We start from the raw sequence: 13,332 nt of genomic DNA on the forward strand, positions 1-13,332 counted from the left end.
AAGCAGATGTCACGAATAGAAGAAGGCTGCAACTCACCCGCCCATGTCGTGTTTCCTTTATCGAACCTCATGAGACTGAAGGCATCGCAGCCTCGCATGCCACTCAGCGGAAAATGAGGCTCCTGAGGGTCTTTGGTTTCATGTGTAAGTCTGCATGGATTTATTCAAACCACATATTCATGCCGCCATCAACATTCATCACAATTTGTTTCCACAGATGTCGCTGCTATTTGTGTTGCTCAAGATCCTCTGGATGGTGAGAAACTGATTTTTATTTTTGGGAATTACAAAAACAGGTTTTTTGATTGTTTCCTAAACGACCCAAAAACAAAGGGTTTAGGTACAGAACCTGAATTTAGGGTCTGTGATTCTTGTGTCCGATTAAAAAAACAAAACAAAAACAAAAACCAGAGGAAGCGTTGAGGAAGTCAGAATTCAAAACTTTGTTGACATGTGTTCGACACTTCCTGCTGTGTTTTATTCTTCTTTGTTTGCATTTTATGAACCATTTTCATAGTCATTCATATCTAAAACCTTTAAGCTAGTGCTGTCAGATTGTAATATTTTTTTAAATCAGATTAATCACACTTATGAATTTTGAATAATTATGATTAATCACAGGGTATTACTTGCGTGCATAGTATAAATCCACTTAAAAAGAGACCACTATATTGAAACATTGTAGTTACAGTTGTGTTACAATTTGAGCAGTGTTAGCGCCATTTTATCCTCTTAGATCATTCGCATCATTTAAAATGAGCAACAAAAGGTTGTTGTTAATACAGATGTACAGTACTTCACATTTCTGCGAGGATTGTTATATTTTTTCATGGGACGGCACTAAATATCCCTATTGACATGCAGCCTCGTGGTAGGCAATAGTGAATGAGTGAAGTGAATTATATTTATATAGCGCTTTTCTCTACTGACTCAAATTGCTTCACATAGTGAAACCCAATATCTAAGTTACATTTAAACCAGTGTGGGTGGCACTGGGGGCAAGTGGGTAAAGTGTCTTGCCCAAGGACACAATAGCAGTGACTGGGATGGCGGGAGTGGGGATCGAACCTTGAACCCTCAAGTTGCTGGCAAGGCCACGCTACCAACCGAGCTATGCCGCCAATAGTTCTGGGCTTGATCCCTGTCAAAGCTGTGTCAGGAGGAGCTGCCAATTTATGTTTTAAACCTCTTAAACTGCTTGTTTTGCATATACAAACACATTGAACACTTGTTTTCTTCATTAATTATTTCAATACAAAACATACGTCACATTAAAATTAAGTTTGGGTTAAAAAAGTGTAGAAGAGATGTGTGAAGTGGAGGGGTTTGATATGCCGCCCCCTACTAGTGTTAAGTCATCTACAGAACTGGAGCCCAACTATTATTTTGATCATTTCATTGTGAGTTTTTGTCACCCTGGTCAATGATTATTTTAATACTGATGTGGTTAACATTATGCACGAAATTCAAACATTTCCAAACTTCCATGCCCTCCCGTAGACCCCATAGCCTGTGTTTCCTCATTCTCCTTCTTAAAACATCAGATGAAGAGGACACAAAATAGAATACCAGAATCACCTTAATTCCATTTTTCTACAGGTTCTGACTCAGTCTTTCTCGCCTTAAGGGTGCTCCTGATTTTCAGGATCACATTTGGCTTGAGTTTGTTGTTTTTTTTTACAATTTTTCCAAATAACGCCCTTTTACTTCGTTGTCAGAATAATTAAAGTGATTGCTACACTCCTCTCGCTTGGTCCGTCCCATTTTGCGTGAGTCATTTTGACTGGAGAGGTCCATACTTCCATCATACTCCCATCATTTGGAAATGTATACAAGCTGACCCTTTCTATAGTTGTATTGCTACGACCTACAACCATGCATCTGGCACACATGTTAGATCATTCTTTCAAACTCTGCAAGAAAGTTTCGTGATTCGCTATGAAGATGATACCAAAACACATAACATGCGAGATGAAAATGCCACCAGCCCAGTGTAGGTAACGACGCAGGCCACGCCCACATTTTAGAACTAAAAGTGGGTGTTCAAAAATGTGCTGAAACTTGTTATAAAACAAGCCCAAAATCACGATTGTGTCTATTTTGTGGGGGATTTCATCTGTTGACATGATTTTTAGGTCCAGAACTATAAAATATGTGCCAATGTTGTCAGTATTAGAGGGGGCCTTTAATGTGTGGTTTCCAGCTCATTTTATTATCTTTTATATCTCCTAAAAAAGTGTGTCCACACCAGGGATGTCAAACATGCGGCCAGCAGGCTGGATCAGGCCTGCGAACAGGTTCAATCTGGCCCACGAGATGAGTTTGCAAAGCGTAAAATTTAGCTAAATTTTTAAATTAAAGAAACTGCTGTTCTAAATGTGTCCACTGGATGTCGCAATAGCAATACTGTTAGGCAAGTTTATCAAGCAAATGTAGGCAAAGCGGGGCGACTCTTCAACTCAACGTAAAATAAACAGGAGTAAGATAAACATTTGGTAGGTAACCCTACTTAAAATGCTGCATGAGACACTGCACCTCGATATACTTCGGTGAAGATTATTGTATTCTGTGTAAATATAAAGTAAGTGAATGGCGTGTGGTTTACTGCAATACTGTCAATCTTCTATGTTTTTAATTTTTGTCAAAAGGGACAAGCGGTAGAAAATGGATGGATGGATGGGTTTTTTATTTTCTATCAATACACAGTGATGCCGAGAAGGCAGGGAGTAACTCGACCCTCCTGAATAGTTTTTACCTCAGTTTGTATGCTGAGTTGAGTTAACACAGGAATTAATATGTGGAAATGACAGATGAGGTCGTTGATACAAAGAAGAGTTTTTATTTATGCTTTATTTTGTTTTTTGTTCAACCTCGATGGGCTGTGACTTAAAGTTGAACTACTTTGTAGATACACTGAGATGAAGCCTAAGTTGATTGTGTTCTTCATGGTGTTTCTGAAACTGCACCAATTTTTTTTTCCTCAGAATTTTCAACTTACTTGAGGTGTTTTGTCAAGAGGATTATTTGTGATGTGTAGATTTTCAGAATGTGCTTGTTCTATTTTGGGCCAAAGTCAAACAAATTAAACAATCTGAAGTTGTCGTTCACGGTGGCAGAGGGGTTAGTGCGTCTGCCTCACAATACGAAGGTCCTGGGTTCAAATCCAGGCTCTGGATCTTTCTGTGTGGAGTTTGCATGTCCTCCCCGTGAATGCGTGGGTTCCCCCCGGGTACTCCGGCTTCCTCCCACTTCCAAAAACATGCACCTGGGGATAGGTTGATTAGCAACACTAAATTGGCCCTAGTGTGTGAATGTGAGTGTGAATGTTGTCTGTCTATCTGTGTTGGCCCTGCGATGAGGTGGCGACTTGTCCAGGGTGTAACCCACCTTCCGCCCGATTGTAGCTGAGATAGGCACCAGCGCCCCCCGCGACCCCAAAAGGGAATAAGCGGTAGAAAATAGATGGATGGAGGAAGTTGTCGTATGTGGGAATATATTTTCCTCCGTGCGGCCCCTTTGCTAAAATGAGTTTGACACCCCTGGTTTACACCATCTATTCCCACTTTCATCCATCCATTTTCTACCGCTTATTCCCTTTGGGTTCACGAGGGCGCCGGTGCCTATCTCAGCTACAATCGGGCGGAAGGCGGTGTACCCCCTGGACAAGTCGCCACCTTATCACAGCTTGTGTTTGTGTATTCATTTTAGTTTTTACCAATAACCTTATTTTAGTTTTGCTTGAATAGCTGGATTTAATCAAACCATCTTTTAGTTCAGGGGTTTTAAACATTTTTAACCTCGGGGTCCAACTTTCCCCCCATAGAGGGGCCCGTAGCCCACTCAAATACCACTCAATTAGTAATTCTACTACTAAGAATATTCAATAATTTTATCCAACCTACTTACAGTTTAACAGGATAAACCTTATCAAATGATATGAAAGCATGTGTTAATCACAAATATTATTATTTATTTAGCATATTAACCTTAGGCTCAGTTCAAACTGATTACACAAATAAGTACTAACCAAATATACTGCGAAAGAGGGGACTCAAATATCTGAAATTCACAAGCAATTATGAACTGACAAAATAAATACACTAAATTAATAATACATAATAATAATAACATAATAATAATAATAATAATACATAATAACATTGCGGGGCTGCCGCAAAAGGATGACAATGGTGATTTATTTTGAACGTGCCTCTTTGAATTACATTTTTAGGGCTTATAATTTGATGAGGGTTATGTAAAAGGATGTTTTTAGGCTTAATTTTAGGTCTTGGTTTTGTTTAGACAAGCTTTAAAGTTAGCAATATGATTGAGGTACAAGGGTTTTTGTCAAGTTCAGAGTTGTTATGTCTCGGTGGGGTTATCGTTTGGTTTGTAAAAATAATGAAAATTAGCAAAAGTACAGTGTCTTTGTACTTTCCATCACTGTTTGTATATCGTGTATACTACCTTTTAATAAGTTATTAATACTCTTTCCTGAACTATTTTGTCATATTCCTTCCTCTAGTCACCTCCATGGACATCTTGCCTACCAGTGGATCATCAAATGCGACCGAGTCAGTCTATGGTGAGCTAAAGGGGGGGGGGGGGGGGGGGGGGGGGAATTCTAAAAAGCTCAGCACAAACATACAAAGATATTTGTATGGCCATAGTCAGAAAGGTATTTTTGTATTCATATGTTACACTAACACTAACCCTAAACTGTATTTCGAACACTACCCTAACCTGAACCCTATCCCCAAACTTTAACCATAACACTGAACTAACCACACTCCTAACCAGAACCTAATTCCAGCCCTAACCACTAACCAAAACCATAAACCAAATCCTGGCTCTAGTCCTTAACTTCAAACCTTGACCCCTAAAATATACAGACATCAAAACAATCCTTTTTTTCAGTATGAAAATTCTAATCTTAGTGAGATGTCATATCCTCCCATTCACCAGTCACTGCTTACCACATACTTAGTTTTTTTTTAGAAACATTTACCTTGATTAGACCTGCACTTTTACATACTGTATATCTGAGTCACATTGTAAGCATGCTTTTACAAGTACTTTATCTTAGTATTTACCATCCCTGTGTGTAAGGCTGCAGCGATTAATCGATTAATTGGATTTGAAAAAGTTTGGATTTAAATTTTGTTGCTTTGATTAATTGTTGAAACTGATAAAACTGATCAAACCCAGACCGCATGGAGTACCTGGAACTGTTAACATGTTGACATGGTTTCAGCAGGGCTGCTTCAACAGAGTATACATAAGACCGTTGGTATGTGGGTGTTGTGATCAATGCGGTGGCGAACTATGGGGTTTTCATTTATATTATTTAGATTTTTTTTTTAAGAACGCATGTTCGAAGTACAAAGTTGATTATGTTCACTAATGACAAAAAAGAATGAGCTTGATGGAAAGCAGAAAAATCGTTATTTCAACAATTATTTTTAAAATACGCATTTAGGCTGTAAAGTGTGTTTTATTTTATTACTGGATTAATCAAACAAACTAATTGACGGAATCCTCGATTACTAAAAAAATTTGATAGCTGGAGTCCTAACTGCATGTACTATATACCGTCAAGACACGTAATATGTTTTAAGTGTACTCTGACCTCAACTATTCTGTCATCTCTCCACCAGTCACCTCTGTGTTCAGCAACATTTTCCCAACCAGCCAACCTTCAACTGAAAGCCAGACAATCTATGGTGAGGAAAAAATGGAAAATGGAAAATGGAAAAGAACACATATCCACTTTAAGGTCATTTAAGCACCGCAAGTATTTCAAACATTTTCAAAGACACATTTGGCTTAAAAAATATATATTGAAATGTGCTCTTCTAATGCTGCAATTTCAATATTATATGCCGGTAATGTCTGTATTGGTCAGCACAGTGGTTCATGTAGTGGTTCAGCACATTTGCCTCACAAATAAGTGGTTCTGGTTTTCATTCTGTAGTCTGAAAACTTGGATGTTAACATGCATGTTAGGCCAATTGAATACATTAGCTGTACGTGTGACTATCAGTTTGATTAGTTATTAATCTCAATGTGTGCTGTGAATGACTGGCAACCAAAGGCCAAAGTCTTGTTGGATATGTTCCTGCTAACTTGTCAATCTGAGCAGCATAATTGTCAGAAACTGGATGAATAATGTCTCATTTATTTACATCTTCTAGAGCCTCCTGTCCCATCATTGCACTTGCAGTCACCCTGGGCTGAGATCTTCCCCTTCGAGAAAGCAGAGTTTCTGTGTTTAATCAATGACAGCTCTGACTGGAACGTCACCTGGTACAAATCGGGCAGTGAAGTACAAGAAACAGACCCAAATTTGTCTTTCAGTATGTCGCAAGGAGTAGTGCTGACCATCACCGCAGCATCGCCTGCCCATTCTGGACTCTATGTGTGTCAAGGTCATCACACAGTAAAGGGCAGTACGACATACAGTAATAGGCTTGAACTGAAAGTCGATGGTAAAGTTACATCTGTTTTACTTGTTGATCGTCAAGTCAACAGATACTCATATGCAGATTGTTTATGTTTTCTAACTGTTCAGCAAACAAGCCCAAAGCAACTCTGAAGCAGAATCCTAAGTGGGAACACATGTACCCAGGAGAATCTGTCACTTTTCAGTGCATGATTGACAAGTCTCAAGGTTGGGAGTATGAGTGGTTCCGCAATGACACGAAAATCCAGGAATCTAACATTACTTATAGAATAGATTCTTTAACACTATCTGACACTGGGCGGTACCACTGCAAAGCCAAGAGAGGAAAAAGTCATTTTTACACGGAACAAAGTGAAACCGCAACCCTGCAGGTCTATGGTAAGCATCACTTGCCACAACTAGGTCACACTGTACTTGGCAGCTTATTCATGCGGATCAAACCAGTCTATACTGTGTATATGTATTTATGTATGTATGTGTGTGTGTGTGTATATATATATATATATATATATATATATATATATATATATATATATATATATATATATATATATATACAGTACAGGCCAAAAGTTTAGACACACCTTCTCATTCAATGGGTTTCATTTATTTTCATGACTATTTACATTGTAGATTGTCACTGAAGGCATCAAAATTATGAACAAACAAATGTGGGGTTATGTACTTAACAAAAAAGGTGAAATAACTGCTTTATATTCTAGTTTCTTCAAAATAGCCACCCTTTGCTTTGATTACTGCTTTGCAGACTCTTGGAATTGTCTCGATGAGCTTCAAGAGGTAGTCACCTATAAGGGTTTTCACTTCACAGGTGTCATAGTTCTGATGCCTTCAGTGACAATCTACAATAGTCGTGAAAATAAAGAAAACACATTTAAACGGGATTTGTCCAAATGTCTGGCCTATATACATATATATTTTTGGTTTTAATTTATTTATTTATGTATTTCAGAACCACCAACACCAAGTCTGAGGCTTTTGACTTCCTGGTCAGATGTGTTTGTAAATGAGAAAGTGGCGCTATCTTGTAATATGGACAGCTCTAACTGGACATTCATCTGGCACAAACATGGAATGGAACTCCAAGGAGACTCTGTGCTGAAGCTGAGCGCAGGAGGATCTCATCTCAAAATAACCTCAGCTTCACTAGCTCATCAAGGAGAATATTCTTGCCAAGCACAAATGAAGTCCAGGAAAGTCACCTCCGTATTCAGCAACACTGCAATAATTCATGTTCATGGTAAATTACATTTTTAATATGCCTTTGTTTTCCATAATGTTAATACCATGTTTATTCATGTATTACAAAGACCTTCCCTGGAAACATATACAGTACATACACTATTTGGTCCCATACAGGTCCAGTGACATTTCCATATAGAAAAGGTGTTTCCTCTGCAACTTGGGGCATACCCCTGCTTCTTCACATGGGCAGGGAAATCTGACACACGTACAAAAAAATACTTCAAAACAGAAAAATAAGGATAATGAGACACATTTTGCCTTACACAAACTGAATGCATTCAAACTAAATAAAAACTAACCTAAAAAGAGACTCTTTGGAGCACAAATTAGGACTACATGTTTTGAGATCTTCCAAATTGCTCATAGCTACATTCAGTGTATATGTATGATAATTGTATATGACGTCCTTCATTAACAAAAGAACTGTTCTTAAAATATCAAGTAATATTTTATCCTTTTTTTTTTAAGGAACTCTCCCTAAACCATCACTGAGCAAGGATCCTATTGTGAACTCTATGTATGTTGGAGAAAACACCACATTCACCTGCCTAGTGGATGTGGCAACCGACTGGGTATACCAGTGGTACAAAGACGGAACGACACTTTTTGCCACAGACGAGACCCTCCAAATCCCACACCTTGGTCCTCATGATGCAGGGACATACCAGTGCAAGGCTACCAGAGGCCTAAGAACATTCACATTCATTAGTGACAAGATGACTCAAGATGTTCTTGGTAGGTAAAATCGTCAAAGAAATGTTACTTTTGAATTGCATTGAGAGAAACATTACATGGTTTCTCACACAAGTGAATACACCCCTCGAGTACATCTTCTAAAGGGACAATACCAAAAGGGACTATGAGTCAGCATGAAAGTGAGAACACAGCAGTTATTGCCTAAGTACGGTATAGTTTGCTGAAATGTTGGGTGTGTTAAAAAACATTTACAGATACAGTTTTTTAGGAAGTCGTAGAGTGAAACAACATTTAATATGCACCTTGCTTCCTTTTAAAGCTTTTTGTATTCTGTTGAAACAGGATGTGGTACTGAGTAGGCAGGGAAGGAAATGAATTTATTTAGCTATGAATATTGAAACAATGAGGGTAGAGGATTTCCTCCCACTACTATTTCATGCAAAGGTTCTCTCATATTTCTAAGACAGTTTACTGCTATTGAGAGTAGTTTATTAGGCTAACCCAAAAAATTTTTTTTCAAAAGCCTAACTGGTGTGTTTTTTTAAAGAAATTCCCGTTCCGTCAATGGTGGTAAGCACCCAATGGGCAGATGTTTTTCCCACGGAGCGTGTGACATTGAGCTGTGCAATTGAGACAAGCTCTGACTGGACGTATAAATGGCAAAAAGATGGTCAGGTGATCCAGAGCAACATGTCTTTTACGTTGGATGGAACTACTCTGTCGATTGACTCTGCTTCAGACTTTCATGGTGGAACTTACAGCTGCTCAGCAACACTTAACAGCAGGCCTGTCAGCAGCAACATTTCTTCTGGAGTACCAATCATTGTCTACGGTGAGTTTTGGAACACTACCCTTAGAACTCACACACATATCAGTAAGTTCGTACTGATCTACTTTAATGCTAGAATCAACAAATCTAATCGTTGGTTCCACTTTTAGGCAAGAAACCCAAAGCCATCCTGGTGCAGGACCCTGCTGATACATTACTGCACACTGGAGATTCTGTCTCCTATAGCTGTCACATCAACGTCTCCTCTGGATGGGAGTATCGGTGGTACAAAGATGCTGCTCCACTTACTGTACCTGGAAATAACTACACCATACATACGCTAGCCTTGAGAAACACTGGATCATATAAATGCCAAGCAATCAGAGGGCAAAGCACTGCTATCTTTGAGACTGAACAAAGTCTGACTTTAAGTCTTCAAGTTGAAGGTGTGTTGGTCAAAAAGCTCCCTCAGAATATTCACCTGTGACTTTGGTTGACAAAGTTTTATTATTGCTTTCGCAGAACGTCCATTGGCAAATATAATTGTCTTGACCGGCTGGTCCGAGGTTTTTTCCACTGATAGTCTCGTGCTCCAGTGTGAGGTCACAGGAAGCAGGGACACCTGGAACTACACATGGTAATATGAACCCATTTTAATAGGCACCAACTATAGAAAATTCACCTGTGTTGGGAAATTAGGGAGACATGTACAAAACCCGTTGCCATATAAGTTGGGAAATTGTTTTAGATGTAAATATAAACGGAGTACAATGATTTGTAAATCATGTTCAACTCATATTCAGTTGAATATGCTACAAAGACAACATATTTGATGTTCAAAGTGATAAACATTTTATATTTTGCAAAAAATCATTAACTTTAGAATTTGATGCCAGCAACACGTGACAAAGAAGATGGGAAAGGTGGCAATAAATACAGATAAAGTTGAGGAATGCTCAGCAAACACTTATTTGGAACATCCCACAGGTGTGCAGGCTAATTGGGAACAGGTGGGTGCCATGATTGGGTATAAAAACAGCTTCCCAAAAAATGTTCAGTCTTTCACAAGAAAGGATGGGGCGAGGTACACCCCTTTGTCCACAACTGCGTGAGCAAATAGTCAAACAGTTTAAGAACAATGTTTCTCAAAGTGCAATTGCAAGAAATTTAGGGATTTCAACATTTACGGTCCATAATATCATCAAAAGGTTCAGAGAAACTGGAGAAATAACTCCACATAAGTGGCATGGTTGGAAATCCACTATGAATGACCGTGACCTTCGACCCCTCAGACGGCACTGTATCAAAAAGCGACAGCAATCTCTAAAGGATTTCACCACATGGGCTCAGGAACACTTCAAAAAAACACTGTCACTAAATACGGTTTGTCGCTACATCTTTAAGTGCAAGTTAAAGCTCTACTATGCAAAATGAAAGCCATTTATCAACAACATCCAGAAACCCCGCCGGCTTCTCTGGGCCCGAGAACATCTAAGATGGACTGATACAAAGTGGAAAAGTGTTCTGTGGTCTGACGAGTCCACATTTCAAATAGTTTTTGGAAATATTCGACATCGTGTCATCTGGACCAAAGGGGAAGCGAACCATTAAGACTGTTATCGACGCAAAGTTCAAAAGCCAGCATCTGTGATGGTATGGGGGTGCATTAGTGCCCAAGACATGGGTAACTTACGCATTTGTGAAGGCACCATTAATGCTGAAAGGTACATACAGGTTTTGGAACAACACATGCTGCCATCTAAGCGCCGTCTTTTTCATGGACGCTCCTGCTTATTTCAGCAAGACAATGCCAAGCCACATTCAGCACGTGTTACATCAGCGTGGCTTCGTAAAAAAAGAGTGCAGGTACTTTCCTGGCTCGCCTGCAGTCCAGACCTGTCTCCCATCGAAAATGTGTGGCGCATTATGAAGCGTAAAATACAACAGCAGAGACCCCGGACTGTTGAACGACTGAAGCTCTATATAAAACAAGGATGGGAAAGAATTCCACTTTCAAAGCTTCAACAATTAGTCTCCTCAGTTCCCAAACGTTTATTGAGTGTTGTTCAAAGAAAAGGTGATGTAACACAGTGGTGAACATGCCCTTTCCCAACTACTTTGGCACGTGTTACATCCATGAAGTTCTAAGTTAATTATTATTTGCAAAAAAAAAAAATTAAGTGTATGAGTTTGAACATCAAATATATTGTCTTTGTAGTGCATTCAACTGAATATGGGTTGAAAAGGATTTGCAAATCATTGTATTCCGTTTATATTTACAACTAACATGATTTCCCAACTCATATGGAAACGGGGTTTGTACATTCTGATGAGATACGATGTAAGAATTGATTCTGCATTTATGAAGATAATGATCAGATTTGATTGACTTCGCTAGGATCACCTCCCCACATTGAAGCTTGGTTTCCTTTTCCTTTCTTCATCATCAATCTACTTTGTATATCTATGTGTCATTTCTATAGTTTTGTTCTTCAAAAAGATTTACCGGAGTAAAAATGATGGATATTAGTATTGGCATGCAAAAATGTCTGAAACAAGCTTCAATATAAGCAGTCGTGCAGCTTGTTTACATGTGCAAAGCGGTAGAAAATGGATGGATGGATGGATGGACCAATAAATCTGATTCTTGATACAAACTAGTGTCCAAGGAAGAACCATGTGTGGATCTTACTGTACTGTGACATGAGCTACATGTAATTAAATATTGTAACCACCAGCCCAAAAAACTATTTATCGCTCACTTCAAAATCCTACATCTGTCATGTGGGGTTAGTGTTTTCCATACCTACCATTGTTATCGCAGTAATTTTACTTTATCAAGCCTTTTCTAACATTCCACATTACAAAATAACAAAAGAAAAACACTTGTATTGTGTCAGAATGTTAACAGTATTGGCCAATACTCAGGCTACAATATCGGTATCAAATTGGATGTGAAATATTATAGCAGCTGAAATCTGAGGTTTGTACTCACCTTTGTTGTGAGCTGTAGAATTTAGCATCATTGTTTGGAGGAAAAATGTATCAATCGTGTTTGTAGTTTGTATTTGAGGTCGTTAGCAGGATTACACACAATTTACATTTCCAGGAAACTCAGTGGCTTTAGCAAGAACCTATTCCACTTTGGAGCATGTCGGAATAAACCCCTTCATGAAACCTTCAAGACAATAAAGACATAGCTTGTAAAAAAAACAAGTCATACACTAGGTCTGATTAGATTGTGGATGTGTACTTGATGTTGTGTTCATTAGAACATTATACCAACAAACAGGTTTGTCAAGGGACAACAGATCACAAACTCATCTTCTGAAAAACACACAGTCACACCCCAAAATGACCCCGAGCAGAGTCAATACGCTTGTCAGGGGATCCGCACCCGGAGACCCTATCACTCCACAAAAAGTGATGCCCTGGCGACTAAGAACCTTTGTAAGTTTTCAATAAGAACCTTTTTTACACTTACAAGTAGTCTGTGACTATTGTCATTTTTTACCTTGTAGTGTTGAAGAGGCGGGTGCTTCTCTCTATATCTGGCTGCATCTTCTTTGGCATCGTTGCTGTTTTTTTGGGCTGCTTTGTTCTCAAAGTCACCAGGAAACCAGGTGTGATGGACTTTATAAAGAATGTCTGATATTTTATACGGTATCTTACACACACGGTGACTAGATGTGTTTTACCTGATCGTGCAGAGGACAAAGAAGGGAGACCGGAGGAGCCCGAGCTCTTCCTCACCATGGCTCAGCTAAAGGACCGTGTCGGTACGGCGACACAGAACAACGGCTTTTTCCTTGAATACCAATGATTAACTTTGTGGCTATTTAGGAACCATCCTTTAGGCGTTGGCACTCGTGTTTAAGTTTCTCTATCTTGTGTGCAGATGCTCCTTGTCTATTGGTTGATTACATCACAGATGCACAATTGAACAATCCAGCAATAGGTAGAGTAATTGAATTATTCTGTGACTTTGTCCTCACTTCCATCCTTTTTCTACCGCTTATCCTCACTTGATATTGTTTTTATTTTTATTCAACCTGCAGAGAGTGAGGACGTTATCTGCAGTGAAACAACACAGCTATCTGTAATCTCACAGCAAGACCCAGGTAAAACAATCATGGACAAG

General features: G+C 39.0%; 1 protein-coding gene across 2 annotated transcripts in view; it reads left to right on the forward strand.

Moving 5' to 3' along the window:
• Nucleotides 1-13,332, forward strand: part of LOC133554462 (basement membrane-specific heparan sulfate proteoglycan core protein-like) — a 16,567-nt gene continuing 3,235 nt past the window's right edge. The window contains exons 1-16 of one of the 2 annotated variants that reach the window (XM_061903270.1): nt 1-144; nt 218-256; nt 4,526-4,585; nt 5,658-5,723; nt 6,195-6,488; nt 6,572-6,841; nt 7,434-7,721; nt 8,195-8,461; nt 8,970-9,254; nt 9,362-9,637; nt 9,714-9,828; nt 12,484-12,641; nt 12,713-12,814; nt 12,902-12,970; nt 13,090-13,149; nt 13,250-13,312. In XM_061903270.1, the coding sequence (XP_061759254.1) occupies nt 114-144; nt 218-256; nt 4,526-4,585; nt 5,658-5,723; nt 6,195-6,488; nt 6,572-6,841; nt 7,434-7,721; nt 8,195-8,461; nt 8,970-9,254; nt 9,362-9,637; nt 9,714-9,828; nt 12,484-12,641; nt 12,713-12,814; nt 12,902-12,970; nt 13,090-13,149; nt 13,250-13,312 (2,443 nt within the window). In that variant the 5' untranslated portion in view covers nt 1-113. The remainder of the gene's footprint in view (nt 145-217; nt 257-4,525; nt 4,586-5,657; nt 5,724-6,194; nt 6,489-6,571; nt 6,842-7,433; nt 7,722-8,194; nt 8,462-8,969; nt 9,255-9,361; nt 9,638-9,713; nt 9,829-12,483; nt 12,642-12,712; nt 12,815-12,901; nt 12,971-13,089; nt 13,150-13,249; nt 13,313-13,332) is intronic. The other variant, XM_061903271.1, reaches the window with a different exon arrangement.

The sequence above is a fragment of the Nerophis ophidion genome, linkage group LG06, assembly GCF_033978795.1.
Source record: "Nerophis ophidion isolate RoL-2023_Sa linkage group LG06, RoL_Noph_v1.0, whole genome shotgun sequence".
NCBI lineage: Eukaryota > Metazoa > Chordata > Actinopteri > Syngnathiformes > Syngnathidae > Nerophis > Nerophis ophidion.